A 27,100-nucleotide genomic window follows, 5' to 3' on the forward strand; every position below is an offset into this window, starting at 1 on the left:
ACTGAGAGCCGGACTTCGTGGCTCAGCTCCTCAGCACCTGCTTGTAATGGCTCCCCCTTTCTCTCTTCCTCAGCTCTCCTCATCGTCCGCCCGTCCAAGATCCTGTGAGGTTCCTGGGATCCAGTAAGTTCAGAGCCGAGTATCCATTTCGTGGGGCAGGCATGCTACTTCCCCCCTCCTCCAGTAGTTCAGCTCTGCATGCAAAATGTGACTTTCTCTTCTCACATAGCCAGTGATGTGTACTGGTTGGGGCTGGGGGGGCAGAGGAAACCTGGATTCAAATCCTCATTTGACCATGAAGCTTGTTGGATTACTTCGAGTCAGCCTTTTCTGTCTTAGCCTGACCTGCCTCTCGCAGGGTTGTTGTAGAGAACGCAACAATTGAAGGGAGAGAAAAGAGTGCGCACCGCCCTAGGTTGTTTGGAGGAGGGGTGGGGTGGCAGCGTAGCTTTGGGTGGATAAATGGCAGTCCAGTTGTATTTGGGAGGGGCCTGTGGGTCAGTGGCAGAGCATCTGCTTGGTGTGCAGAAGGTCCCAGGTTCAATCCCTGGCATCTCCTGAACCCGAGGGACTTCCTCTGTGTCTTTGGGACTGGTATATAGGGGAGGGGCTGTGGCTCAGTGGTAGAGCATCTGCTTGGCATGCAGGAGGTCCCAGGTTCAATCCCCGGCATTTTCAGTTAAAGGGACCAGGCAAGTAGGTGATGTGAAAGACCTCTGCCTGAGACCCTGGAGAGCCATGGGGAGGGGCTATAGCTCAGTGGCAGAGCATCTGCTTGGCAAGTAGGAGGTGAAAGACCTCGGCCTGAGAGACCCCAGAGAGCCTCTGCTGGTCAGGGTAGACAAGACTGATCTAGGTAGACCAGCGACTTCATGAGTTTGGGGGTATTAATTTAGTTGGAGCTTCGTTTCCCACATATGTCTAAAATGCCCCCTCCCTTGAAAAAAATCTCCCTATAGATAAAAAAATAAGTCCACCAGAGGGAGAAGTTCTACCCCAGCCCTTCCCTTCTGTGTGTGTAAAGGGTCCTCAAGTTTTAGCCAGCTTACGCAACCCCGTAGGGTTTTCAGGGCAAGAGACGTTCAGAGGCGGGTTGCCATTGCCTTCCTCTGCAGAACAACCCTTTACTTCCTCGGTGGTCTCCCATCCAAGGACTAACCAGGGCTGACCCTGCTTAGCTTCTGACATCTGACAAGGTCAGGCTAGCTAACTTGGAAGGCTTTAAGAGGGGAGTGGAGTTGTTCATTGAGGAGAGGGCTATCCACGGCTACTCGTCAAAATGGATACTAGTCATGATGCATACCTATTCTCTCCAGGATCAGAGGAGCGTGCCTATCATATGAGGTGCTGTGGAGCACAGGCTGGACAACGCTGCTGCAGTTGTCTTGTTTATGGGCTTTCTAGAGGCCCCTGGTTGGCCACTTTGTGAACAGACTGCTGGACTTGATGGGCCTGGGTCTGATCCAGCAGGGCTTTTCGTATGTTCTTGGGTACTACATCCTTGCAGTCTGGTGTGGTATTGCTCATTCTCTAGCATTGGATCCAGACCGTCTCATTTTTGTATGCCCGCAGGCCAGGCCGAACTGTTCTGCTGCCCCAAAAGTGGGGCGGGGCGCCCCGACCTTCTGCTGAGACGCCTCTCTGTCTTTGCAGTATCTTCCCGTCCCCGGACCAACCTGCCAATATGCCTCTGATCCCTACGGCCCATAACACGGGGGGCTCCCTCCCGGACCTCACCAACCTGCACTTTCCGTCCCCGCTGCCCACGCCCCTGGACATGGATGAGTCGGCGTACCCCAGCCTGAGCGGTGGGAGCAGCACCGGCAACCTGGCCAGCACCATGACGCACCTGGGCATCAGCAGTGGCATGGGGCTCGGGCCCGCCTACGACTCTTCCGGTGAGCTCTCGTCTAGGGGGGCAGTTTTCGTCTCGGCCCAGGGAAGGCCCGGGACTTGGTGTGGGGCTAGGGGGGCATTGTTGCATAGAACAGCAAAATGGCAAGGCCCGCCCTCTAGGAAGTAGAACCCTTGTCTGATTGGTGCAAGGATCTGGGGGGAGGGGATGCCAGGGATTGGCCATAGGCACTAAGTGTACAATACCAAAAGGTGAGTAGTACCTGGAACACACATATACATAAAGTACCACTGATGCACGGAATATAATGGTTTATGTGGTTACAAAAACGTGATTTCCAACAAATGATTCCAGTTATGCAACAAAACAATTTATACAAGTTGCAACAATCTATGCAAGTTTACAAGGTTTCGAGAATCTTATCCTTGTTTCGCATCAGTGGTACTTTATGTATATGTGTGTAACCTCCAGGTACCAGCTGGAGATCTCCTGCTGTTACAACTGATCTCCAGCCGATAGAGATCAGTTCACCTGGAGAAAATGGCCTCTTTGTCAATGCCATAAAGTCCTTCTCCTGCTTGAACCCTGCCCTCCTCATGCTCTGCCCCTAAAACCTCCTGCCGGTGGCCAAGATGGACCTGGCAACCCTAATCAGCCAGTTGATGCCTGAGCCTTACGGGTAGCGAGTTGGGTGCTCGATTCCGGTGCCTTGTCCATGCGTATTTTTTAGGGTAGTCTTGGGTTCCCAGATGGAGAATATTTAAGAAGTCCCATTTGGGGTGTAAGAAGCTGCCTTGGCCCAAAGTTTCCTTTCTCCATAAATGGAGTTCTTGTCATGCCCTTGCTCCAGAAACCATGAGAAAAGAGCAGCCCAGCAATGACAAAAAAGCAACAACGGGTTATGAAAATCTGTTCCTCTATCAGATAAATGCATGCCGTGAGGGCAGGAGGGTGTTTTTTTTGGGGGGAGGGGCCATGGCTCAGTGGTAAAGCATCTTCTTGGCATGCAGAAGGTCCCAGGTTCAATCCCCGGCATCTCCAGTTAAAGGGACTAGGCAAGTAGGTGATATGAAAGGCCTGTGCCTGGGACCCTGGAGAGCCATGAGGAGGGGCTGTGGCTCAGTGGAAGAGCATCTGCTTGGCATGCAGAAGGGCCCAGGTTCAATCCCTGGCATCTCCCGTTAAAGGAACCAGGCAGATAGGTGATGTGAAAGACCTCTGCCTGAGACCCTGGAGAGCCGCTGCCGGTCTGAGTAGACAATACCCACTTTGATGGACTGTGGGTCTGAATCAGTATAAGGCAGCTTCATGTGTGTTCATGTGCAGTGATAGAGGCCAAAGGCCATGCTAGAAGATAGTGGTGGAAAGTGCCGTCGGGTTACAGTGACTCCCGTAGGGTTTGCAAGGCAAGAGATGAACAGAGGTGGTTTGCCATTGCCTGCCTCTGAGTAGCAACCCTGGACTTCCCTGGCAGTCTCCCATCCAAGTGCTAACCAGGACTGACCCTGCTTAGATCTGATGAGATTGGGCTAACCTGGGCCATCCAGGTCAGGGCACGTCAGGAGATATATTTCCCAAATCCTCCCAAACAAGAGAGAATACAGTCTTGTTCTCCACTGTTGTTCTTTTTTGTCCCCGCTGAAAAACTGTGCGCATCTCCGGCATCTAGCTAGGTTTGCAGGATTTAGTTGGTGAGCTGTTTAGATTATAATTTTTTAAAACTGAAAACATGACCCTGATTAGGAAGCGGTCTTTGAATTTAAAAAAAAATTTTTGAATCCCGCAGGGCGAAAGCAGGGCACCTGAAAAGAGGGGCTTTGCCCCTTCTGTGACACAGAAGAGAATTCCTCTTCTAAAGGAGGAAGCTATGGTACCTCTGGGCACACATGATATAGGGGGCATGCTGGGCCACCTAGGGGACTGTAATGACCCCGGAGGAGCTAGCTTTTTACCAGTGCGTCTGACTGAGGACGATACTCAATCTGCTCCTAGTGTAGCCAGTGTGGTGTAGTGGTTGGGAGTGGCGGACTCTAATCTGGAGTACCGGGTTTGATTCCCCACTCATCCATATGAGCGGTGGACTCTAATCTGGAGAACCAGGTTTGATTCCCTACTCCTCCACTTGAAGCCAGCCTGGTGACCTTGGGCCAATCACGGTTCTCTCCAAACTCTCTCAATCTCACCTACCTCCTGAGGTATCTGTTGTGGGGAGAGGAAGGAGATGTGAGCCACTTTGATTCTCCTAAAACAGTAGGAAAAAACGGCATATAAAAAACTCTTCTTCTGTTTGCCAGTGCATCAGTATCCTCGGAGGCAAATGTTGTAGGTTTTGTTGCACTGTTGTGCCAGTAAGGTAGCCTATCCCTGTTCTAACAGCATCCTAGTTGAAATGTCTCCTTCCGCCCTGTCTCTTTTCTCTCTCAGGGAATGTCTTTTGCAGTACACTGCCTGCTGGCCCTGTATCGTTCAAAATTGTGGATTGCTTTAAAACTGATTTTTGGGGGGGGGGGTAGGGGGATCTGATGATAACCCTGGTTCTAGTGAAATAGATACGAATTTAAGCGTTTCTCGTTTCACAAAGATGTCTCTTTTTTTAGAACAAAATTGAGAAGGTTTTGTGTGAACGAGGTTTTATATGTCGAAATAGCCATGACTTAAATCATTTTTATCCCACAGCACACTTGAGGTGGCATACCATTGGTCCGAAACAAGGTAAAAAAGATGAAATTTGTAATGGTCTATGATTCTCAAAGCAAAACACAGCCCAAACAGGACGAGAACTCAGTGTGGCTGGCCAAGGTCCAAATAAAATAGTTCTCCGCCTGGCAGAAAAATACGGCCTGGGTGCCAAGACAATACTTTGGGAGAGACTGTTCCGCAGGTGGGGCATCACCACTAAGAAAGCCCTGGGTTAGTTCCTGTGGATCTAGACTGCCAAAGCGCCACCACGGGTGAACGGGTCCCTAGTATCCAACTTTCCGTCCAGGTTGCTGCCAGCCACATTTCTAAAAACACCTGTCTTTGAAGACCCCTTCTTATCCAAGAAGGCCGAATTAAAATGAAATAATTGGGGGTTCCTCGTCCCTTTTCTCGTGGTTTCTCAGGTTTTTTTTTTCTGGTGACCCCTCTTCCCCCAGCTGCTTCTGGGGTCACTTGGAGAGGCATCTTTCCTACCACCACCACCACCCGCCACGGCCCCACTAGGCTTGTGCATATTGGTAAACCCAAGCCGAAAATAAACCCGGAAATCGCTATTTTGGCTAATTTCGGCGTTCAGGTTTACCGGGAAAAAAATACTGCGGGAATTAGCCGAGCTGAATAGGCGATTCCTGAAAAAGCCTGACCCAATCTTCACTAAACTTCGGGGGTCGTGCAAGGAGAGTCCCTTCAAGCTATGCTGCGAATTTGGGGACTCTACCTCCAAAAATGCCTTCCCCAGCCGAACAGCCAAATTATTTGGCTTTTCCAAATAAAAAATAATTTGGTATTTTGGGTTTGGCTGGGGAAGGCATTTTTGGAGGTAGAGCCCCCAAATTCGCAGCATCGCTTGAAGGGACTCTCCTTTCAAGACCCACAAAGTTTGGTGAAGATTGGGTCAGGGGGTCCGATTTTATGGGGTCCGGAAGGGGTCGCCCCCCTCCATAGAGAAACGTAAACTTCGCAATGTTTCTCTATGGAGGGGGGGTGACCCCTTCCAGACCCCATAAAATCAGACCCCCTGATCCAATCTTCACTAAACGTCAGGGGTCGTGCAAGAGGAGTCCCTTCAAGCTACGCTGTGAATATGGGGGCTCTGCCTTGAAAAATGCCCCCACAGGAGCTAAAAAAATCCCCTTAAATGGGCCCGAATTTTTTTTGGTAAACCTGGAAATAAGCCGAATACCCATATTTACTGGTTTACCGAAAAAAATCAGGCCCAATAAACCCAAACCCAAAATTTACCGATTTTTTATTTTGCACAACCCTAGGCCCCGCAGTCAGGTGGATGTTCCATTCCATGTTTTACGTTCCCACCTCCATCGACACGCTCGAGCCCCTCCGCCGTTTTCCCCAGGCGGGGGAAAGGCGGCACTGGGGGAAGGAGCGCTGTATGTCCATGGGTAATTGTGGCGTGTGTGAGCGCACACGCGCGTGTCGTTTTTCACCTTTTGTTTTCTTTTTTGTCCCCACAGGGCTGTGCTCACCTATGCAGAGCTCCCTCAGTAACCCCTGCATCCAGTCCGCGCTCAGCAACCCCTGCCTGCAGGGCTCCCTCAGTAACCCCTCGCTGCGCTCTTCCCCCAGCAGTTCCTCCGTCCCGTCCTCCATGAGCAACCAGTCCCTCCCCTCCTCCCTCAGCACCCCCTCGCTCTCCTCCTCCCTCAGCAACCCCTCTCTCCCCACCTCTCTGGGCAGCCAGGCGGGGCCGCCCGCCCCCAGCAACCCCGCCGTCCAGCAGCCCGGCTTCAGCGGCCCCTCCTCCTCTGCTTCCTCTCCCGCTGCCCCCGCCCCCTACGCCTCCCTGAACGCCTCGCCCCGGCGCAGGGTCCCACTCAGCCCCCTCACCCTCCCGATGGGTGGAGACGCGAGAAGGCAGCACCCAAAACAGTTTTCGCCAACTATGCCACCCACATTGTCCTCCATCACACAGGTACGCACGAGCCGTGGACAGGCGCCCGGGCGCCCCCCTTGGGCACCCTTCTGCTGCTGTCTCTTTGTGTTTTCTTTCTTTGCTTTCTTTTTCCGTTGTGTCTTGCTGCCATCTCATCTCCACTTCTGAGGGGGAAAGCACCCCCTCTCCACCTGGTTGTCGTGTTTCTTTGGAGTAGAGGTGGAACCAGTAAACAGATTTTGCAAGGGTCCCCTTTTATTTTAGGCTATATCTGAAGCTTGTTCTGATTGTTAAATTGTGGAACTCCCTGCCACAGGATGTGGTCATGGCTGCCAATTTGGAAGGCTCTGAGCGGGGAGTGGACATGTTCATGGAGGAGAGGGCGATCCACGGCTACTAGTCAAAATGGATGCTAGTCGTGATGCATACCTATTCTCTCCAGGAGCATGTCTATTATCTTAGGGGCTGTGGAACACAGGCAGGATGGTGCTGCTGCAGTTGTCTTGTTTGTGGGCTTTGTAGAGGCCCCTGGTTGGCCACTGTGTGAACAGACTGCTGGACTTGATGGACCTTGGTCTGATCCAGCATGGCCTTTCTTGTGTTCTTATTCTCTCTTTCAGCAGCCTGAATTGCAGCGGAGCGGTGTGGCCACCTGGTGGATAGTTGAAGGGTCACTGTCATGCATTTCAGCGCACCTTAGAGCTGTTCACTAATGCTAGCTTAATAGCCCCTGAAGGGTTCATCGACAGTGTGCCAGGTGGCGGGGGAGCAGCCTGTAGGAGCAGAACGAGAGCCTTCAGGAACCCTCAAGCCTATCGGGTGGATCCATTCTGCTAGCAGTAGTGCCTTTCCCTGGTGCAAGGCTCCTTCATGCAAGAGACTCAAAATGAGGGGAAGGGTCTTTGCGCAGGGGCAGCTCCCACTGTTAGCAAAATGGTTCCATCGAATCCAACCTGTTATGTCGGAAGGGAGTGGGAGGAGCCTTTGGCCAGCATCAGCCCATAACCTAGACCAGCAATTTCCACACTTTTTGAGTCATGGAGCACTTTTCAGGAGAGAAATTCGTCACGAGGCGCTAATTTTCACCTAGCACCTATATGCTAAACCGAATGACAGTATTATTTTTCTTTCCAATCTCTTCACGGAGCACTAGGAGATGTTTTGCAGAGCACCCAGTGCTTCGTGGAGCAGTGTTTGGGAACCACTGACCTAGACTATCCTTTTTAATAAAACCATTCCTGCCATTCCAGCAGTGGCTCGCTTTGCCTGGTCAGGCACAATCAGTTGCTGCCAGAGAGAATGAGGAACCGGCTGCTGAGGGGGGAAATAGGCTGATTCGGGGCTCCTTTCTCTAGGAGAGGGAACACCATCCACATCCTGAATCTTTTCCTGGCCTGCTGATTTCCCCGGGATTCTGAATAACCAGCAGGAGACTCCTGTTGATCCACACGGTGGGAAGAGCTTCCCAACCCCAGTCTGAGGCACCTGATCCTCCAAACCCTGGCCTTCTTATTTCTTCCACAGCATAGTTGCCTGTTTCCTCCTCCACTTTCTGGTTTTTGGACTACGGTTTGTCACCTCGGGTGGCAAACCTCCAGGTACTAGCTGGAGATCTCCTGCTATTATAACTGATCTCCAGCGGATAGAGATCAGTTAGAATCATAGAGTTGGAAGGGACCACCAGGGCCATCAAGTCCAACCCCCTGCATAATGCAGGAAATTCACAACTACCTCCCCCCTCCACACCCCTAGTGACCAGAAGATGGTCAAGATGCCCTCCCTCTCATCATCTGCCTACGGTCACAGAATCAGCATTGCTGACAGATGGCCATCTAACCTCTTCTTAAAAACCTCCAGGGAAGGAGAGCTTACCACCCCCCAAGGAAGCCTGTTCCACTGAGGAACCGCTCTAACTGTTAGAAAATTCTTCCTAATGTCTAGACAGAAACTCTTTTGACTTAATTTCAACCCGTTGGTTCTGGTCCAACCTTCTTGAGCAACAGAAAACAACTTGGCACCCTCCTCTATATGACAGCCCTTCAAGTACTTGAACATGGTTATCATATCCCCTCTCAGTCTTCTCCTCTTCAGGCTAAACATACCCAGCTCCTTCAACCTTTCCTCATAGGACTTGGTCTCCAGACCCCTCACCATCTTCGTTGCCCTTCTCTGGGCACGTTCCAGCTTGTCTACATCTTTCTTAAATTGTGGTGCCCAAAACTGAACACAGTACTCTAGTTGAGGTCTAACCAGAGCAGAGTAAAGCGATACCATCACTTTGCGTGATCTGGACACTATACTTCTGTTGATGCAGCCCAAGACTGCGTTTGGCTTTTTATTTACAGCACCTGGTTTAGTTTAGTTCACTTGGAGAAAATGGCCGCTTAGGCAGTTGGACTCTATGGCATTGAAGTCCCTCCCCAAACCTTGCCCTCCTCAGGCTCTGCCCCAAAAACCTCCCACCAGTGGCAAAGAGGGACCTGGCAACTAGGGTTGCCAACCTCCAGGTACTATCAAAATAGACACTTCTGTGTACCTTACAGTTCAACCCAAATGACACAGAAAATCAATTATATAAATAAGCCACTTCTATATTCCATAATCCAAAAAACAATTCTTCCATATAGTCAACATACATTCACTGGAAAATACATTCATATCCTAGAGTATCCTGCAAAAATATGTTAACAAAGGTGAGTGTACATAGAAGTAAGTCCATATAAGTTCCATCCAACTTTCTAATAATGCAATCTTGTCTTCTTACAGGAACAAAATTTCTTGATCAATCAACAAATGTCAGGTTGAAGAGGAAAATTATGTTCTTATGTCTTCATCAGTTCCCCTTCAGATACATATGGTCATTTCAAGTATATCATCTATGCCATGCAGCATTTTAGTTGCTACAATCTCCCATAGGGTAGGTGCTAGTCCTTCTGCCTAAATGGGCTAGGTGTATAATCTCTACAGCATACTGATTCCTGGTCTGGATACCTAGTAGGATATACTTGAAATGACCATATGTATCTGAAGAGGAACTGATGAAGACATAAGAAACGGCCGTCTTCCTCTTCAACCTGACATTTGTTGATTTATCAAGGAATTTTGGATATGAATGTATTTTCCAGTTACTGTATGTTGACTATATGGAAGAATTATATTTTGGATTATGGAATATAGAAGTGGCTTATTTATATAATTGATTTTCTGTGTCATTTGGGTTGAACCTCCAGGTACTAGCTGGAGATCTCCTGCTATTACAACTGATTTCCAGCCAATAGAGATCAGTTCACCTGGAGAAAATGGCTGCTTTGGCAATTGGATTCTATAGCATTCCCTCCCCAAACCCCTCTTCAGGCTCCACCCCAAAAACCTCCCACCAGTGGCGAAGAGGGACCTGGCAACACCTATTGTTGCCACATCTGAATTTGTCAGTCTGTGATCAGCTTCCAAACCGTGGGGTCACTTCCGGTCCTGGTTTCACATCTGGGTTTTTAATCAAAGTGAAACCATGGGGCGGGGGGTGGGGGCAGGGCAAGGAGGGGAGACACTAGCATGTTCCCAGACTTCAAGCAACAGTTTTGAGGATTGGCATGGCCGGACCGGAACTGGACCTGAATGCCAACGTAGATCATTTAACCTGTACAACAGGAATGATGAAATTATTTCTGTTCATAGTGGGCATTTTTGCAGGCAAAGGGAGACCGAAGGCCCTCTTGAGATAGGCCGCGGTGTGTAAACCTGTAAATTCCAGAGTGAGTTTGGAGTAGGGAGGGACCAGAAAGCCAGCGTGGAAGAGAGCCAGCATGGGGTAGTGGTTAAGAGCAGTGGTTTGGAGCGGTGGACTCTGATCTGGACAACCGGGTTCGATTCCCCACTCCTCCACATGACCGGCGGATGCTACTCTGGTGAACCGGGTTGGTTTCTCCACTCCTACACATGAAGCCAGCTGGGTGACCTTGGGCTAGTCGCAGTTCTCTCTGGACTCTTTCTGCCTCACCTACTTTACACGGAGTGTGGGGGGGAGAAGGGAAGGTGAATGCTGGTTTGATTCTCCCTTAAGTGGTAAAGAAAGTCGGCATATAAAAAAACCCTCTTTTTCTTCTTCATCTGGATCATTTGGCCTGACTATGCCAATTCTCCCCTTCTCCCAAAATGGCACCCCTTCATTTTTGACCCTGGTCTTCTTGGATAACCCACAGCAGATCCCAATTAACGCTAGGGCTGCATGGGAATCACATGCAGCCCCCTCTCCTCTTCCCCCTTGCCAGGCCTCTGTCTCAGGGACGATAAACCAGCCAAGGGGAAAATATTTTGTGTCCCAGCAGTGTCCACTAGATGGTGCTTTGGGCCTCTCTGAGATCCAGCGTGGTGTAGTGGTTAAGTGCCGTGGTTTGGTGTGGTGGACTCTGATCTGGTGAACTGGGTTTGTTCCCCCACTCCTCCACACGAAGCCAGCTGGGTGACCTTGGGCTAGTCACACTCAGCCCCACCTACCTCACAGGGTGTCTGTTGTGGAAAGGGGTTAAGGGAAGGTGATTGTAAGCTGGTTTGATTCTTCCTTAAGTGGTAGAGAAAGTCGACATGTAAAAACCAGCTCTTCTTCCTTCCTTCTTTCTTTTTTCTTCTTCTCTTTCTTCTCTCTTTTCCTCTTTCTTTTTTCTTCTCTTCTTTCTTCTCCTTCTTTCTTCTCTCTTCTTCCTTCTTCTTCTTCTGCCCTACTTCTTAGCGCCAGCAGGAGTTTGGAGGGAGGGAGGTTGTGAGCAGGTCTCCCCCTGCCCCGTGCTGCATCCTTTCTAACCGGACGTGTTCTCTCCCCCAGGGGGTGCCGCTGGACACCAGCAAGCTGCCCGCCGACCAGAGGCTCCCTCCGTACCCGTACAGCCCACCCGGCTTCCTTCCCCAGCAGAGCCAGAAGCCCTTCCATCACCAGCAGGCGCAAGGCGGGGCGGCCTCCCAACCCCCCGGGCGGCAGCTGCCCCCGCCTCCACCTGCGCAGTCGCAGTGCCCGTACCCCTCGCATTACCAGCCCAACTCTGCGCTCCAGCACCAGCTCAACCAGCCGCTGGGTGACTTCGGCCTGGGCAGCGTAAGTTTTGCTCCTCAGGGCCCGCTCCATCATCAGCGCCTCTAGCAGGGAAGGGCAAGGCGGTGGGTGATGTGGAAGACACATGAACACATGAAGCTGCCTTATACTGAATCAGACCCTTGGTCCATCAAAGTTAGTACTGTCTACTCTGACCAGAAGCAGCTCTCCAGGGTCTCAGGCAGGGGTCTTTCACATCACATACCTGCCTAGTCCCTTTAACTGGAGATGCTGGGGCCTGACTTGGGACCTTCTGCATGCCAAGCAGATGCTCTACCACTGAGCCACAGTCCCTCCCCATGGCTCTCCAGGGTCTCAGGCAGAGGTCTTTCACATCACCTACTTTCCTGGTCCCTTTAACTGGAGATGCCAGGGATTGAACCTGGGACCTTCTGCATGCCAAGCAGATGCTCTACCACTGAGCCACAGCCCCTCCCCATGGCTCTCCAGGGTCTCAGGCAGGGGTCTTTCACATCACCTACTCGCCTAGTCCCTTTAACTGGAGATGCCGGGGATTGAACCCTGGGACCAGCTACAAAAACGAAGGACAGGAGGTGCTTGTCTTAAGCACCAGGATTTACCCGGGGTCCAGTGGGGGAGCCCCTCCATTGGCCAGGTAGAGTGCAGAGCTAGGGCCCATGCTGGCCATGGACTGAAAGCACATGATGCAGCTTCCCATTGGTGGGTTTCGACTATGTTGCAACCAAGGTAAGCAGAAGTCCAAATACGGTCCCAAGCTGGACGAGAAGGAGGATGGGTACTAGGTGAGGCAATGGAGGAGAGCAGGTTTTCAGGGCCATTTGACAGAGGCCAGCAGGCGGCTCAACGGCCCCTTGTGAATCTCTAAGGAAGTATGCATTGTGGGGGAGATTGTGGGATCTTTGGTAGCCGTGGGCATGAGCAGCTGTGGAGGGTCAGATAGAAGAGCCTTGATCACTGTCCTTCTGGATCAGGGGTGGGGAACCTTTTTCCTGCCAAGGGCCATTTGGATATTTATAACATCACTCGATGGCCGTACAAAATTATCAACTTAAAAACTAGCCGACCAAGCCCCAAGCAGGCAGCTGCCCCAGGTGACACACACACCCGGCGCGGGCAAGCAGGCAGGCATCCAACCGGTGGTGCACTCGCCCACCTGGTGGCACAGGGTGGTCTGTTGCACAAGCCAGGTTTAGCCATCCAGCCGCACACCAGAGTTGCTCCTGCTCCGCATGGTCGGGGCCGAATTCTACAGCTGGCTCTTGCTACCTCCGCCTGCAGGGGTGAAATGAGGACACACTGGCTAAGAACTTGTGGTCCCCCCTCCCCCGCGCATTCTGGCGCTGCCCCCTTTAACCCCTCCATTGTCGCCACTTCCATTCCCAGCCCTTTTGTAGTACAGAGGGAATACGTTTCTCGACAGCCCAGGTGGGAAAGGGCTTACACAGTTACTTGGGCGGTCCTAGCAGCTCCATAGCTACCAACTCCTCTGCCAGGGGGGAAAAGGTTCCTTTTCCCGGCAAAACAAACTCACATCTGCCTTGTATAGAAGCTATTCCTGTCCGCAGGAGGGGGCGGATGGCCAGTCTTAGATCCTTCTGAGCTAGAGATCTGCCAGGACCCACAAAGGGCCAGACCAAATGATTTTGCGGGCCTTAAACAGCCCCTGGGCCTGACATTCCCCACCCCTGTTCTAGATCATTCAAGCTGTCCCGTTACTTCTGCTCGATAAGCTCCTTAGGGGAATACTAGTCTCAGTTGCAAGACACCCCCCTCCGCTGGCGAGATTTCCCTTGCGCTTCTGGCATCCGAATGCCAAAGGACCGTGGGGTGCAAGCAGTACAGGTTTGTGCGTGTTTGTGTAGGCACCCTGGCGGAGCAACCAAGGGAGAGGGAGAAATAAATGTTACCTTGAGGGTTAAAAGCAACCTCCTCACACTCAATCTTTCTGTCCTTCCCCCCACAGTTCGATCAGTACGGCATGGTTGAGAACATGCCGGGAGGCTTTGGATTCAACAACAGCTCCTTCCCGGAAGACCTGGGTGCCTTAAACTACCCTGCGGGGGACAACATGGGCCTGTCGGGGGGTGGCGGTGGCAGCGGCAGCACATACGACCCCCATCTGCTCAACCGCCAGAACCTGAGCCACTACGGCCGCCACGGCCCCATTCCCAACATCATCTTCACAGGTACTTGGGGCTGGGGGTCGAAGGAGCTGTGCTCCTGCGGGGAGAGGGGGGAGACAATTTGGGGGTGGGGGGTCAAGCATTGAATGGCCAGGGATTTTTTTCTCTCAAGCAGCTTTACTTATTCATTTATTTGTTAAAACCAAAAATCAAATAGCAAACTGCCAAATCTCCCCTCTCCTTGAAAGACGCCTGCCAATTCATACCCCCTCAAAAGAGTTTCTGTCTAGACAAGGGGTTTTCAACAAGGGGGGAATTTTAGGGTTCCAATTAGGGGAATTGGGACCGCTATAGATTATGTACAATCTGTAAAATTGTAGTTTGTTTTTTTGAGTTAGACTATCTTGGGAAGGGGGGAATTATATTCTGAACAATGGTGAAAGGGGGGAATGGAGTAAAAAAGGTTGAGAACCACTGGTCCAGACATGAGGAAGAATTTTCTAACAGTTTCTGAGCGGTTCCTCAGTGGAACAGGCTTCCTCGGGAGGCGGTGAGCTCTCCTTCCCTGGAGGTTTCTAAGCAGAGGCTAGATGGCCATCTGTCAGCAATGCTGATTCGATGACCTTAGGCAGATGATGAGAGGGAGGGCATCTTGGCCATCTTATGGGCATGGAGAGGGGGTCACTGGGGGTTGTGTGTGGGGGAGGTAGTTGTGAATTTCCTGCCTTGTTCAGGGAGTTGGACTAGATGACCCTGGTGGTCCCTTCCAACTCTATGATTCTATTGTTCTAAAAGCCCAGGTGAACAGGCAGCCCTTGCAGGGCCTCCCGAGGAGGGGACCCCCCCTCACCTCTTCAGGGAGCCCCTTCTACAGAGCTGGAGCCACGATGGAAAAGGCCCTGGTTCTGGTCAATGCCAGACGGGTCACCCAAAGCTGTGGGGCAGCCAATAGATGGCTGCCTAAGCGACCATAGTTGGCGCACAGGGACGTATGGGTGGAGATGGTCCTGTCAGGCCTCAGAAGTGCCACAGGCTGGAGGCACAGGAGTAGGTCCTCTTGGCTGGTCACGGTTAGTGTCATCCTGAAAGATTGGGGAGGCCCGGGTTCGAATTCCCGCCACTTGCCACGCAACTCCCTGAGCGGCCTTCAGCCAGTCATGCTCTCTCAGCCTAGCTTACCTCACAGGGTGGTTGCAAGGATAAGTATTTCCTTGGAAGTAGCCCCTTGGCTTCCCCCCCCTTATTCTCTCCCCTGCCCCCACCTGTCTCTGACTCTTCCATCTCTCCCCATATTCCTTAGTGTTCATTTACTCGCACCCACACACAAAACTCTCCTGACTTTTATTTACTTACTTCATTCGTGCCCTTCCCCTCTCTCCAGTGGGAACCAAAAGCAGCCCACATTGTTCTCTCCGGCCAACCCCGTACAATAATCCTGTGGGGTAGGTTAGGCTGAAAGTGTGTACCTGGCCCAAGGTCTCCCAGCAAGTACAGAAGGTTTTTACATCCCGATTTTCTCTACCTTTAAGGAGTCTCAAAACAGCTTACAGTCGCCTTCCCTTCCTTTCCCCACAACAGGCACTTTGTGAGGTTGGTGGGCTGAGAGAGTTCGGAGAGAACTGTGACTAGTCCAACGTCACCCAGCAGATTAGAGTCCGCTGCTCTTAATCACTGCGCCACGCTGGCTCTCAGCAAGTTTCCGGGAGAGAGCAGCAGCTCGAACCCATTTATCTCCCTTCTGGTCTCCCCTGAGCCAGCGGGGTATAGTGGTTAAGAGCGGTGGTTTGGAGCGGTGGACTCTGATCTGGAGAATCGGGTTTGATTCCCCACTCCTCCACATGAGCGGCAGAGGCTAATCTGGTTAACTGGATTTGTTTCCCCACTCGTACACACAAAGCCATCTGGGTGACCTTGGGCTAGTCTCACACTCTCAGCCCCACCTACCTCACTGGGTGTCTGTTGTGAGGAGGGGGAGGGAAGGGGATTGTAAGCCGGTTTGATTCTCCCTTAAGTGATAAAGTCAGCATTTAAAAACCACCTTTTCTTCTTCTGTGAGAATCGTGCTAGCTTCTTTCTCTGTAAACCTCTCAAAACCCAGTTTAATCCTGGTTTAGAACCCTGTTTTGTTAAAGCACTCACATTGAGCTTTTGGGGAAAGTAGTGGTCAGATGAAGACTTCCCTTGCTCACGAAGGGAAAGGCAGGGAGACCCCAGGAGCCTAAGAATAAAAAGGTAAAGGTCCCCTGTGCAAGCACCGGGTCATTCCTGATCCATGGGGTGACGTCACATCCCGACGTTTACTAGGCAGACTTTGTTTACAGGGTGGTTTGCCCGTGCCTTCCCCAGTCGTCTTCCCTTTACCCCCAGCAAGCTGGGTCCTCACTTTACCAACCTCGGAAGAATGGAACGCCGAGTCAACCTTGAGCCGGCTACCTGAAACCAGCTTCCGTCGGGATCGAACTCAGGTTGTGAGCAGAGCTTGGACTGCAGCACTGCAGCTTACCACTCTGCGCCACGGGGCTCCTCACCATGTACCAGACGCTGCCTCCATTTTGAAAACTGGGAGTTAAAAAGAGCCACAGCACACTTCAGGGGTATAAGAAGAGTCCTGCTGGATCCGGCTAGCGTTCTGTTTAGTCCAGTGGCCAACTGGTCGCCCTGGAGGGCCAACAGAGAGAAAGAAGGCCAAGGCCAATGGTGCAAGGAAAGCAAAACAAAAAAAAAAAGTATTTTATTACTCAGCTAAAAATTCCCTATGTGTTTTGCCAACAGGCTTCTTCAGGGGAATCTGTTAGAGAAAGACCCAACAAATTCCCCTGAAGAAGCCTGTTGGTGAAACGCACAGAGAATTTTTAGCTGTTTAGTAAAATATATATTTTTTTCTTTACTTTGCACCATCAGCCTTATTTTTCTCTCGTGGTGACCGGTGCGTCCCTTTTATTTTCTCCGGGGCCAACAAATAGGGCACAGAGGCCAGGGCCTTCCCCGACGTTGCCCCCTGGCACTGCCATTCAGCTGTCTGCTGCAGCTGGACGCGGAGGGTCCCTTTACTCGCCATGATGGACCTCCCCTCTGTGAATCCGTCACAGCGTGGTGTAGTGGTTAAGAGCAGTGGTTTGGAGCGGTGGACTCTGATCTGGACAGCCGGGTTCAATTCCCAACTCCTCCACATGAGTGGCGGAGGCTAGTCTGGTAAACTGGATTTGTTTCCCCAGTCCTACACTTGAAGCCAGCTGGGTGACCTCGGGCTAGTCACAGCTCTCTTAGAGCTCTCTCAGCCTCACCTACCTCACAGGGTGCCTGGGGGCTTCCTAGGGGCACCTGGTTGGCCACTGTGTGAACAGACTGCTGGACTTGATGGGCCTTGGTCTGATCCAGCGGGGCTTTTCTTATGTTCTGTTGTGGAGAGGGGAAGGGAAAGCGATTGTAAGCCGGTTCGATTCTTCCTTAAGTGGTAGAGAAAGTCAGCATGTAAAAAACAACTTTTCTTCTTCTACTACTCCCCTTCAAAGCCATCTGTGCTTGTGGTCATTGCTGTGTCCACTGGCAGAGTTCTGCCATTTTCAATACTGTGGAACTCTCTGCCACTTGATAGGGGAGGGCAAAGAGTTCAAGCAAGATTGACGGTCTCTCCTCCTCCCCTCCTTCTCTTTCTCTGTCCACTCCAGAGGATTCCCCGCCAGGAATCTCCAAGGAGATCGCCAACGTCTTAGCCGGCATGCCTGGTTTTGAAGTGGACTCCTCCCTGGGCTTGGATGAGGACCTGAAGATTGAGCCGCTCACGCTGGACGGACTCAATATGCTGAACGACCCCTATACCCTTCTGACCGACCCGGCGGTCGAGGACTCCTTCCGCACTGACCGGCTTTAGTGGGGGGGGTACCCCGAGAACAACCCGGCAAGGGTGGACCCTCACGAGCCGCAGAGAAACAAAAGGCCGGTTCCCATTCCCGAAACTCCGGACGTTGGTCGAGCAGGACATTGGGGGGGGGGGGGAACAGAGATCGTGCGTGCCTCCTCTCATCGAAGCGCCCTTCCATAGAGATATCCGTTGCTTCTAGCTCACAGCGTGCTCCAGAATCGGATTTTGCAGAGAGATCTGTTGCAGAAGACCTGAGAGGGTTTGGGGGGAATCAGTCCCGGAGCCCAAGGGTAGGGAAAAGGCATCCGGGCTTCTGGGAAAGGTGAATGTTGCAAACCGCGGTCTCGTAGTCCTGAGCAAGGGAGAAATTCTGGGAGTCAAAACCCTCCAAATTGTGCATTTTGGGGTGGGGTGGGGGATGGACTGGGTCGAAGAGTAGCAATCTTGTCGTCCCCCCCATGCGCCAAGGAATGTTTGTGCGTGTGTGAATCTGAGGCCAGTGTCCGCCCCCAATCCTCAACCAGTTCCAGCCATTTCTTTGCCCCTGTGTGAGCGTGTGTGTATGTACACCTACACAACCAGCTAACAACCTTTTGTCATGTGTCGAGGGGTGGGGTGGCAGTCTTTGGGGGGGGGAATCCTTTTGCAAAATCATGTTTTTTAAATCCTGTACATAACTCTTCCGTCTGTCTCGCCTCTCCCCCCCCCCCCAACTTCAGCTGCCATGTACGGGGGAGGGAGAGGGGGGGACACGTCTTGTAAAGCACTTGTAACTTTGCATTCTTATTGTCTGATGTCTGTACTTGAGTTGAGGGGGGGCCAGGGGAGGGTGGGGGCTGTGGGGGTGTGGCACTTGCCCCCCGCGCCCTCCTCCTCTCCCCCCGCTACGAATGAGAAATACCAGAGTGATTTTATTATTATTTTTTAAATATATATGTTAATTATAAGAAGTTTCTGCCTGTGTGTGTGCTTCATTGGAATGGGGTGGTGGGATTCCGTCTAACCGTTGGGGGGTCAGGTCAAAGGTCGAGCTAGTCCACCATTCGGTTTCCAGTGGTAGGCCAGGGGTCGAAGAAGATGAAGAAGACTTGATTTTTATATGCCCACTTTCTCTACCACTTCAGGGAGAATCAAACCGGCTTCCAATCCCCTTGCCTTCCCCTCTCCACAGCAGACACCCTGTGAGGTAGGTGGGGCTGAGAGAGTTCAAAGAGAACTGTGACTAGCCCAAGGTCACCCAGCTGGTTTCATGTATAGGAGCGGGGAATCAAATCCAGTTCACCAGATTAGCCTCCGCCGCTCACATGGAGGAGTGGGGGATCAAACCTGGTTCTCCAGATCAGAGTCCACCGCTCCAAACCACCGCTCTTAACCACTATACCACGGGAGGAAGGCACCGGCTCTCCCTTAGCTGGCTACTCCTCAGAAGTAGATTGCTTCTGAACATGGAAGTTCCTTGAACAACCTTCAAAAGACCCAACTTTGTTCTTTTCCCAATCAGCTTTTAAAGTCTTTTAAAGATGACACCAAATTATTTAGGGTGGTTAAAACAAAATCGGACTGTGAAGAGCTCCAGAAGGATCTCTACATACTGGAAGAATGGGCATTAAAATGGCAAATGAGATTCAATGTGAGTAAGTGTAAAGTGATGCATATTGGGGCAAAAAATCCCAACTTCACATATACACTGATGGGATCTGTGCTGGCAGCGACAGACCAAGAAAGGGATCTTGGGGTGGTAGTGGATAGCTCAATGAAAATGTCAACCCAGCGTGCGGCTGCTTTAAAAAAGGCAAATTCCATGCTGGCTATAATAAGACGAGGAATAGAGAATAAAACTGCTGATATCATACTGCCCTTGTACAAATCTATGGTGAGACCACACTTGGAATACTGTGTATAGTTCTGGTCACCACACCTAAAAAAGGATTTTACAGAGCTTGAGAAGGTGCAGAAAAGAGCAACCAAAATGATTAGGGGACAAGAGCAACTGTCCTATGGGGAGCGGTTAAGATGCTTAGGGCTGTTTAGCTTGGAAAGAAGGCGGCTGAGGGGAGATATGATAGAGGTCTATAAAATTATGCATGGTTTGGAGAGAGTGTTATATTAAAACACGGGGTCATCTGCTAAAGCTGGAGGGTGAGAGATTCAAAACAGATAAAAGGAAGTATTTTTTCACACAACGCATAGTTAAATTGTGGAACTCCCTGCCTCAGGATGTGGCGATGGCTGCCAGCTTGGAGGGCTTTAAGAGGGGAGTGGACATATTCATGGAGGAAAGGGGTATGCATGGCTATTAGTTAGAATAGATACTAGTCATGCTGCAGACCTATTCTCTCTAGTATCGGAGCATGCCTATTATTTTGGGTGCGGTGGAACACATGCAGGATAAATGCTGCTGCAGCCGTCTTGTTTGGGGGCTTCCTAGAGGCACCTGGTTGGCCACTGTGTGAACAGACTGCTGGACTTGATGGGCCAGGGTCTGATCCAGCAGGGCCTTTCTCATGTTCTTATGTCTTTTAAGAGAGCAACCTGAACTAGAAGCTAACATGACCTAAACTGAGGCTACCATACTTTGGTCACATTATGAGAAGACAAGAGTCACTGGAAAAGACAATCACGCTAGGAAAAGCGGAAGGCAGCAGGAAAAGAGGAAGACCCAACAAGAGATAGATTGACTCTATAAAGTAAGCCACGGCCCTCAGTTTGCAGAACCCGAGCAAGGCTGTTAATAATCTGACATTTTGGAGGACACTGATTCATAGTGTCGCCCTGAGTCGGAAGCGACTTGACGGCACTTAACACTTACACAAGATAGCGGCCATCGTGACACCTTGTGGCATTGCGTTCCGCAGGTTTCCTAATGCACCTCTCTGTTCATCCATACCTTCTTTGATCTGAGTCAAAGGTTTCCTCGGGGGGGGGGGGAACACTTGGAACCGGGGTTGTTCAGCTCATGGCTATGCCTTTTCTCCACACAGGTCTCTTACATCAGGGGAAGACCCCGCTGTTAGCCGAACAAACCCGTGGGATCCGTCCCTTGGTGCGCCTTGATTGTCACAAGCAGATGCACAATTCTAGGGCCTCTGTACATAAGGGGTGGGTTCATATAGGGTTCCTTCTCTCTGTACTTTTAATGATTCATAAAAACCCAGGAAGCTGCTTTGGGTGAATCAGACCATCAATCCATCAAGGCTCTCCAGGATCTCAGGTGGAGGTTTCAAAGATCATCTACTGCCTGGTCCTGTAACTGGAGATGCCAGGAATCGAACCTGGAACCTCCTGTATGCCAAGGAGAGGCTCTTCCACTGAGCCAAAGCCCCTCCTCAAAGAGGACACACGCATGGAGCTGCCTTATGCTGAATCAGACCATCAGTCCATCAAGGTCGGTATTGTCTACTCGGACTGGCAACGGCTCTGAATGAGCTACTTAACAAGGGAACATTCATATCAAGATAAACCCAGATCCAAGTTAGGGTTGCCAACTCCGGGTTAGGAAATACCTGGAGATTTTGGGGTTGAGCCCGAGGAGAGCGAGGTTTGAGAAGGGGAGGGACTTCAGTGGGGTATAACGCCATAGAGTCCAATTGCCAAAGCCGCCATTTTCTCCAGGGGAGCTGATCTTTGTCGCCTGGGGGTCAGTTGTAATAGCGGGAGATCTCCAGCCACCACCCGGAGGCTGGCAACTCTAGATCCAAGTGAGGAAATGTTTTTCATGAAACTCACCTTTCAAATGGAACAAAGTGAGGGGTTTGGCTTGTAGGGTCTAAGGGTGAAAGCAGAGGAGTCTCTGGAACTAGCCACTGCATGACAGAAGGTTGCCAACTAACTATATAAAAATGGCCTAGGCTGCTGCTGTGCAGGAATCAGCAGATGGGGAGTTTTTCAGGGCTAGAGAAAAACATCACCTGCTGAAGCATCTACGTCAAACTGCTATTGACAGCAGGGCTACAGGGGCCACTTCAAAAGCTGGCAACCCTAGATAGGCGCCAATCCACTAAAGTGGACTTCCTGTAACCGTTTTAATTACAATATATACAGCGGGGGTATGCCAAACCGTGAGAGGCAAGAATGCTGAAGCTAGCATGCCGAAAGTGAGAAGAAGGAAATTGGTGAGCTCTCTTGGCTGATTTCCCAAGTCTGGTCTTGCCGCCTGAAAGGTGCCGCCGGCAAGAAGGCCCTGCCAACCCTCCCTCTTGTTTCAGCAGAGGAGGCTGCACAAAGAAATGCCCCCTTGTCTACTTTCAAAGGACCAGTGTGTGTGTATGGGGGGGGGGGAACGTGGCAGTGTGCCACTCTGCAGACTCAAGGGCTAAGTTGTTTTGACGGAAAGGTAATTATTGGCATTTCCAACGGAGTCTGGAAAGGTAGGAAGTCATTCTGGGTTTCTTGGCTCCTAGTCAGCAGCATAAGGTTCTTCCTCCGTTTAGAGGTTACTGATCCGAGGATAAGAGGCGCCAGTGAAGAAGAAGACGACGACGAAGAAGAGAAGTTGGTTTTTATATGCCAACTTTCTCTACCACTTAAGGAAGGACCAAACCGGCTTACAATCACCTTCCCGTCCCCTCCCCACAACAGACACCCTGTGAGGTAGGTGGGGCTGAGAGAGCTCAAAGAGAGCTGTGACTAGCCCAAGGTCACCCAGCTGGCTTCATGTGGAGGACTGGGGAAACAAATCCAGTTCACCAGATTAGCCTCCTCCACTCATGTGGAGGAGTGGGGAATCAAACCCATTTCTCCAGGTACAGCAAATATTAATTACATCGTGGTTTAGTGCTTAAGAGTGGTGGTTTGGAGCGGTGGAATCTAATCTGGAGAACCGGGTTTGATTCGCCACTCTTCTACATGAGTGGCGGACGCTAACCTGGTGAACAAGATTGGTTTCCCCGCTACTCCACATGAAGCCAGCTGGGTGAGCTTGGGCTAGTCACAGCTCTCTTACAGCTTTTTCAGCCCCACCTACCTCACAGGGTGTCTGTTGTTGGGAGGGGAAGGGAAGGTGATTGTAAGCCAGTTTAATGCTTCCTTAAATGGTAGAGAATGTCGGCATGTAAAAACCAACTCTTCTTCATCGTCACTATGACATGGTCAGCAATTAGCTTTCCACTTTGGAGAGGTGGGTTGAGGAGGAGGGGGAATACATCAAGGGCAAACATTGCCAAGACTGGGGTCAGCTCAGGATTGCACACTGTAAGTCACTGGTTCCCAACCAGGGGTCCGTGGACCCCCAGGGGTCCACGAGAACTAAATTAAGGTCCGTGAAACAAAGTTATAAACCCATAATAAATTAATATTTTCAATTATAAGTTCTCTATTATAAAAATATATATTCAAAACTTAGTCTAAGTTTAATGTTTAACAGTTATGATTAAAGTTTATTTTCAAATTCTCTGAATTTTTATTTTGAACCTTGGGGTCCCTGCACTGAACAAAAAAGTCCTAGTGGTCCCTGGTCAAAAAAAGGTTGGGAACCACTGCTGTAAGTGCACAGGATGGTGAGACACACCATGGATGACTTTGCTTTTTAGTCGAGGGATAACGTAGTTCTTGAGCCTCTCCAACATCAAAGAGATGTTTCTTTGTTTGTAATATTCTTTTTTTATATATATTGTATGTTTTGTTAAAACTTAATAAAAATTTATTTAAAAAAAAAAGAGACTTTTGTTCTAAATTTTTGTTCTAAATTGAAATGGAAAGCCGTTCTTTTCCCCTCTGAAGGATCGGAATTAGGGTAAGAGCTACTGCCCCTCAGAGGAGTTTGCCTTCAGTGCTTCTGTATGAGCCACAGTTCTGGGCATGCCTTCCAATTGGGAAGAGACAAATGTGGAGCAGGGGTTCACGTAGAGCTGCAACAGGTGATCTCCTTTGAAGGGAAGTACTTTTGGTACTTCTGAAGTGGGTGTGACTGAAGGAGCCAATGCCGTTCAATGCAGAGAGGCGGCAGGATTGTTCCCCCCGCCATTTTTGCAGTGGGTGATGAGAAGAGCCAGAGTAAGAACTCAAACACATACACACCAGCTAGTCTCTTTTTAAAACAAGCAACCCCAGTTTCCTTTTGCACAGTGTTGCTGCTCATTTTTCCCAGTGGCTGATCAGGAGGCAATGCCAGAACACAGATTCATGCAGAGACACAGCAGGGCAGACTCCTCTGTGGAATGCCCTTTAGGCACACAGGAAGTATCAGTTAATTTAGTTGGCACCTAACACACACAGCTGCTGACAACACTCCCCTTATCACAAAGGAGTAATAAACTTCCAAAGTTCACAAGACTCCTCTTCAACAATGTACTAGGAAGCTGCCTTTTCAGGGCACTTTTGAAAGAATTATTTTAAATAAAAAAGGCAGGAAATGACAGAACAAAGAAAGCTCAATAATACATTTTTTTTCTCTTCCCTTCCCCACTTTTACAACCCTCCCTTAACAGCCTGAAGACTTCTGTGAAACTCAAAAGCTTGCTCACAATAATGTGATGTTGGTTTTCAATCCCACCCCCCAATAGATCGGCATGGCGTTACAGGTGCAAAGGGCAACTTTGTTTCATTCTTGATAGACCACCTGGAGGTTGGCAACCCCAATCCACCCCCAAATCTCCAGCAATTCCCCCATCCCTGGGAACCATTGCACCCAATGTGTGCCTGCACAGAAGACACTCGATGAACCTCCGTTACAGGTGCAAAGGGCAACTTTGTTTCATTCTTGATAGACCACCTGGAGGTTGGCAACCCCACTCCACCCCCAAATCTCCAGCAATTCCCCCATCCCTGGGAACCATTGCACCCAATGTGTGCCTGCACAGAAGACACTCGATGAACCTCCGTTACAGGTGCAAAGGGCAACTTTGTTTCATTCTTGATAGACCACCTGGAGGTTGGCAACCCCACTCCACCCCCAAATCTCCAGCAATTCCCCAATCCCTGGGAACCATTGCAACCAATGTGTGCCTGCACAGAAGACACTTGATGAACATCTGTTACAGGTGCAAAGGGCAACTTTGTTTTATTCTTGATAGACCACCCGGAGGTTGGCAACCCCACTCCACCCCCAAATCTCCAGCAATTCCCCAATCCCTGGGAATCATTGCAACCAACGTGGGACTGCACAGAAGACACTCGATGAACCTCCGTTACAGGTGCAACGGGCAACTTTGTTTCATTCTTGATAGACCACCTGGAGGTTGGCAACCCCACTCCACCCCCAAATCTCCAGCAATTCCCCAATCCCTGGGAATCATTGCAACCAACGTGGGACTGCACAGAAGACACTCGATGAACCTCCGTTACAGGTGCAACGGGCAACTTTGTTTTATTCTTGATAGACCACCTGGAGGTTGGCAACCCCACTCCACCCCCAAATCTCCAGCAATTCCCCAATCCCTGGGAACCATTGCAACCAACGTGGGACTGCACAGAAGACACTCGATGAACCTCCGTTACAGGTGCAACGGGCAACTTTGTTTCATTCTTGATAGACCACCTGGAGGTTGGCAACCCCACTCCACCCCCAAATCTCCAGGTATTTCCCAATCCAGAGCTGGCAACCCAAGTTGTACCCCACTGAAGTCCCTGCCCTCTCTAGGCTCTATCCCCAAAATTTCAAGGAGTTTTCCAACTTGGATCTGGCAACCCTACACCCCCTCCCCATCCACAACTGGTGGCTAGTGCGGACCCGGTAACCCTAGTTGTAATCCCAGGAGATCTCCAGCTACTACCACCTGGAGATTAGCAACCTTACACTGTACCCCATTCAGGCCCCTCCCTCAGCCCGTCTCAATGCATGGGCACGCTGGGCAGTTGGGGGGGGGGCTACGAGAATAGGGGCCCCATGCTAATCTGTGTATGTTGTGACTTGCTGTCAATAAATAAATAAATGCCATACTGAACTATAAATATTTGTTATTGGAAAATGCACATTTAGCAGGTGTTTTACTAAAGATAATGAACAATATTAACATTGATTTGGGTTTGGATTAAGAATAAACACTGAAGTATGATGTAAGAAAGGACTTGTTCATTATGGAAGCGCGAGTAAATATATATTTAATTTAATCGACCATTTACATTTTTATTCCTGTGGTTGTGTAGGTAGGGACCCCCAGGAGCTGTGGCTCAGGGGTAGATCATCTGCTTGTGCAGAAGATCCCAGGTTCAATCCCCGGCATCTCCAGTTAAAGGGACTAGGCAAGTAGTTGATGTGAAAGACCTCTGCCTGAGACCCTGGAGAGCCGCTGCCGGTCTGAGTAGACAATACTGACTTTGATGGACCAAGGGTCTGATTCAGTAGAAGGCAGCCTCATGTGTTCACTGCTTGCCCGGGGGCCTATAATGCTGTTAAAACAGCCCTGCCAAGTTCCACTCTAGGGTTGCCAGGTCCCTCTTTGCCACTGGCGGGAGTTTTTTGGGGCGGAGCCTGAGAAGGGCGGGGTTTGGGGAGGGGAGGGACTTCACTGCCATAGAGTCCAACGGCCAAAGCGGCCATTTTCTCAAGGGGAACTAATCTCTATCGCCTGGAGATCAGTTGTAATAGCAGGAGATCTCCAGCCACCATTAAAATGTGAATTTAACACATTAAAATAGTCCTATAGTAGCTTTGTTGATTAATATATATTTTTTTCTGGCCATATACAGGCTATTTGAGTTCAAAGGAATAAGTTTCCATTGAGCAGGAGTGCTGTATAATAGTGTAAATATCGTTTCCAGCACTTATATAGCATGTTCATCTTCGTTCTTCTGTGCAGTCCCACATTGGGGACTGCGCTCGTGCACGAGCGCAGTCCCCAATGTGGGACTGCACAGGAGACACTCGATGAACCTCAGTTACAGGTGCAAAGTGCAACTTTGTTTTATTCTTGATAGACCACCTGGAGGTTGGCAACCCCACTCCACCCCCAAATCTCCAGCAATTCCCCAATCCCAGGGAACCATTGCAACCAACGTGGGACTGCACAGAAGACACTCGATGAACCTCCGTTACAGGTGCAAAGGGCAACTTTGTTTCATTCTTGATAGACCACCTGGAGGTTGGCAACCCCACTCCACCCCCAAATCTCCAGCAATTCCCCAATGCCTGGGAACCATTGCAACCAATGTGTGCCTGCACAGAAGACACTTGATGAACCTCCGTTACAGGTGCAAAGGGCAACTTTGTTTCATTCTTGATAGACCACCTGGAGGTTGGCAACCCCACTCCACCCCCAGATCTCCAGCAATTCCCCCATCCCTGGGAACCATTGCAACCAATGTGGGACTGCACAGAAGACACTCGATGAACATCTGTTACAGGTGCAAAGTGCAACTTTGTTTCATTCTTGATAGACCACCTGGAGGTTGGCAACCCCACTCCACCCCCAAATCTCCAGCCATTCCCCCATCCCTGGGAACCATTGCAACCAATGTGTGCCTGCACAGAAGACACTCGATGAACCTCCGTTACAGGTGCAAAGGGCAACTTTGTTTCATTCTTGATAGACCACCTGGAGGTTGGCAACCCCACTCCACCCCCAAATCTCCAGCCATTCCCCCATCCCTGGGAACCATTGCAACCAATGTGTGCCTGCACAGAAGACACTCGATGAACCTCCGTTACAGGTGCAAAGGGCAACTTTGT

General features: G+C 50.5%; 1 protein-coding gene across 1 annotated transcript in view; it reads left to right on the plus strand.

Moving 5' to 3' along the window:
* The window catches only part of CRTC2 (CREB regulated transcription coactivator 2), a 51,806-nt gene extending 34,298 nt beyond the window's left edge, over positions 1-17,508 (plus strand). Inside the window, exons 9-14 of the mRNA XM_056853511.1 lie at positions 74-123; positions 1,654-1,898; positions 6,028-6,485; positions 11,266-11,532; positions 13,475-13,697; positions 17,303-17,508. Of these exons, the coding sequence (XP_056709489.1) occupies positions 74-123; positions 1,654-1,898; positions 6,028-6,485; positions 11,266-11,532; positions 13,475-13,697; positions 17,303-17,505 (1,446 nt within the window). The 3' untranslated portion in view covers positions 17,506-17,508. The remainder of the gene's footprint in view (positions 1-73; positions 124-1,653; positions 1,899-6,027; positions 6,486-11,265; positions 11,533-13,474; positions 13,698-17,302) is intronic.
* The last annotated feature ends 9,592 nt before the right edge of the window (positions 17,509-27,100 follow it).

The sequence above is a fragment of the Euleptes europaea genome, chromosome 7 (assembly GCF_029931775.1).
Source record: "Euleptes europaea isolate rEulEur1 chromosome 7, rEulEur1.hap1, whole genome shotgun sequence".
Taxonomy (NCBI): Eukaryota; Metazoa; Chordata; class Lepidosauria; order Squamata; family Sphaerodactylidae; genus Euleptes; species Euleptes europaea.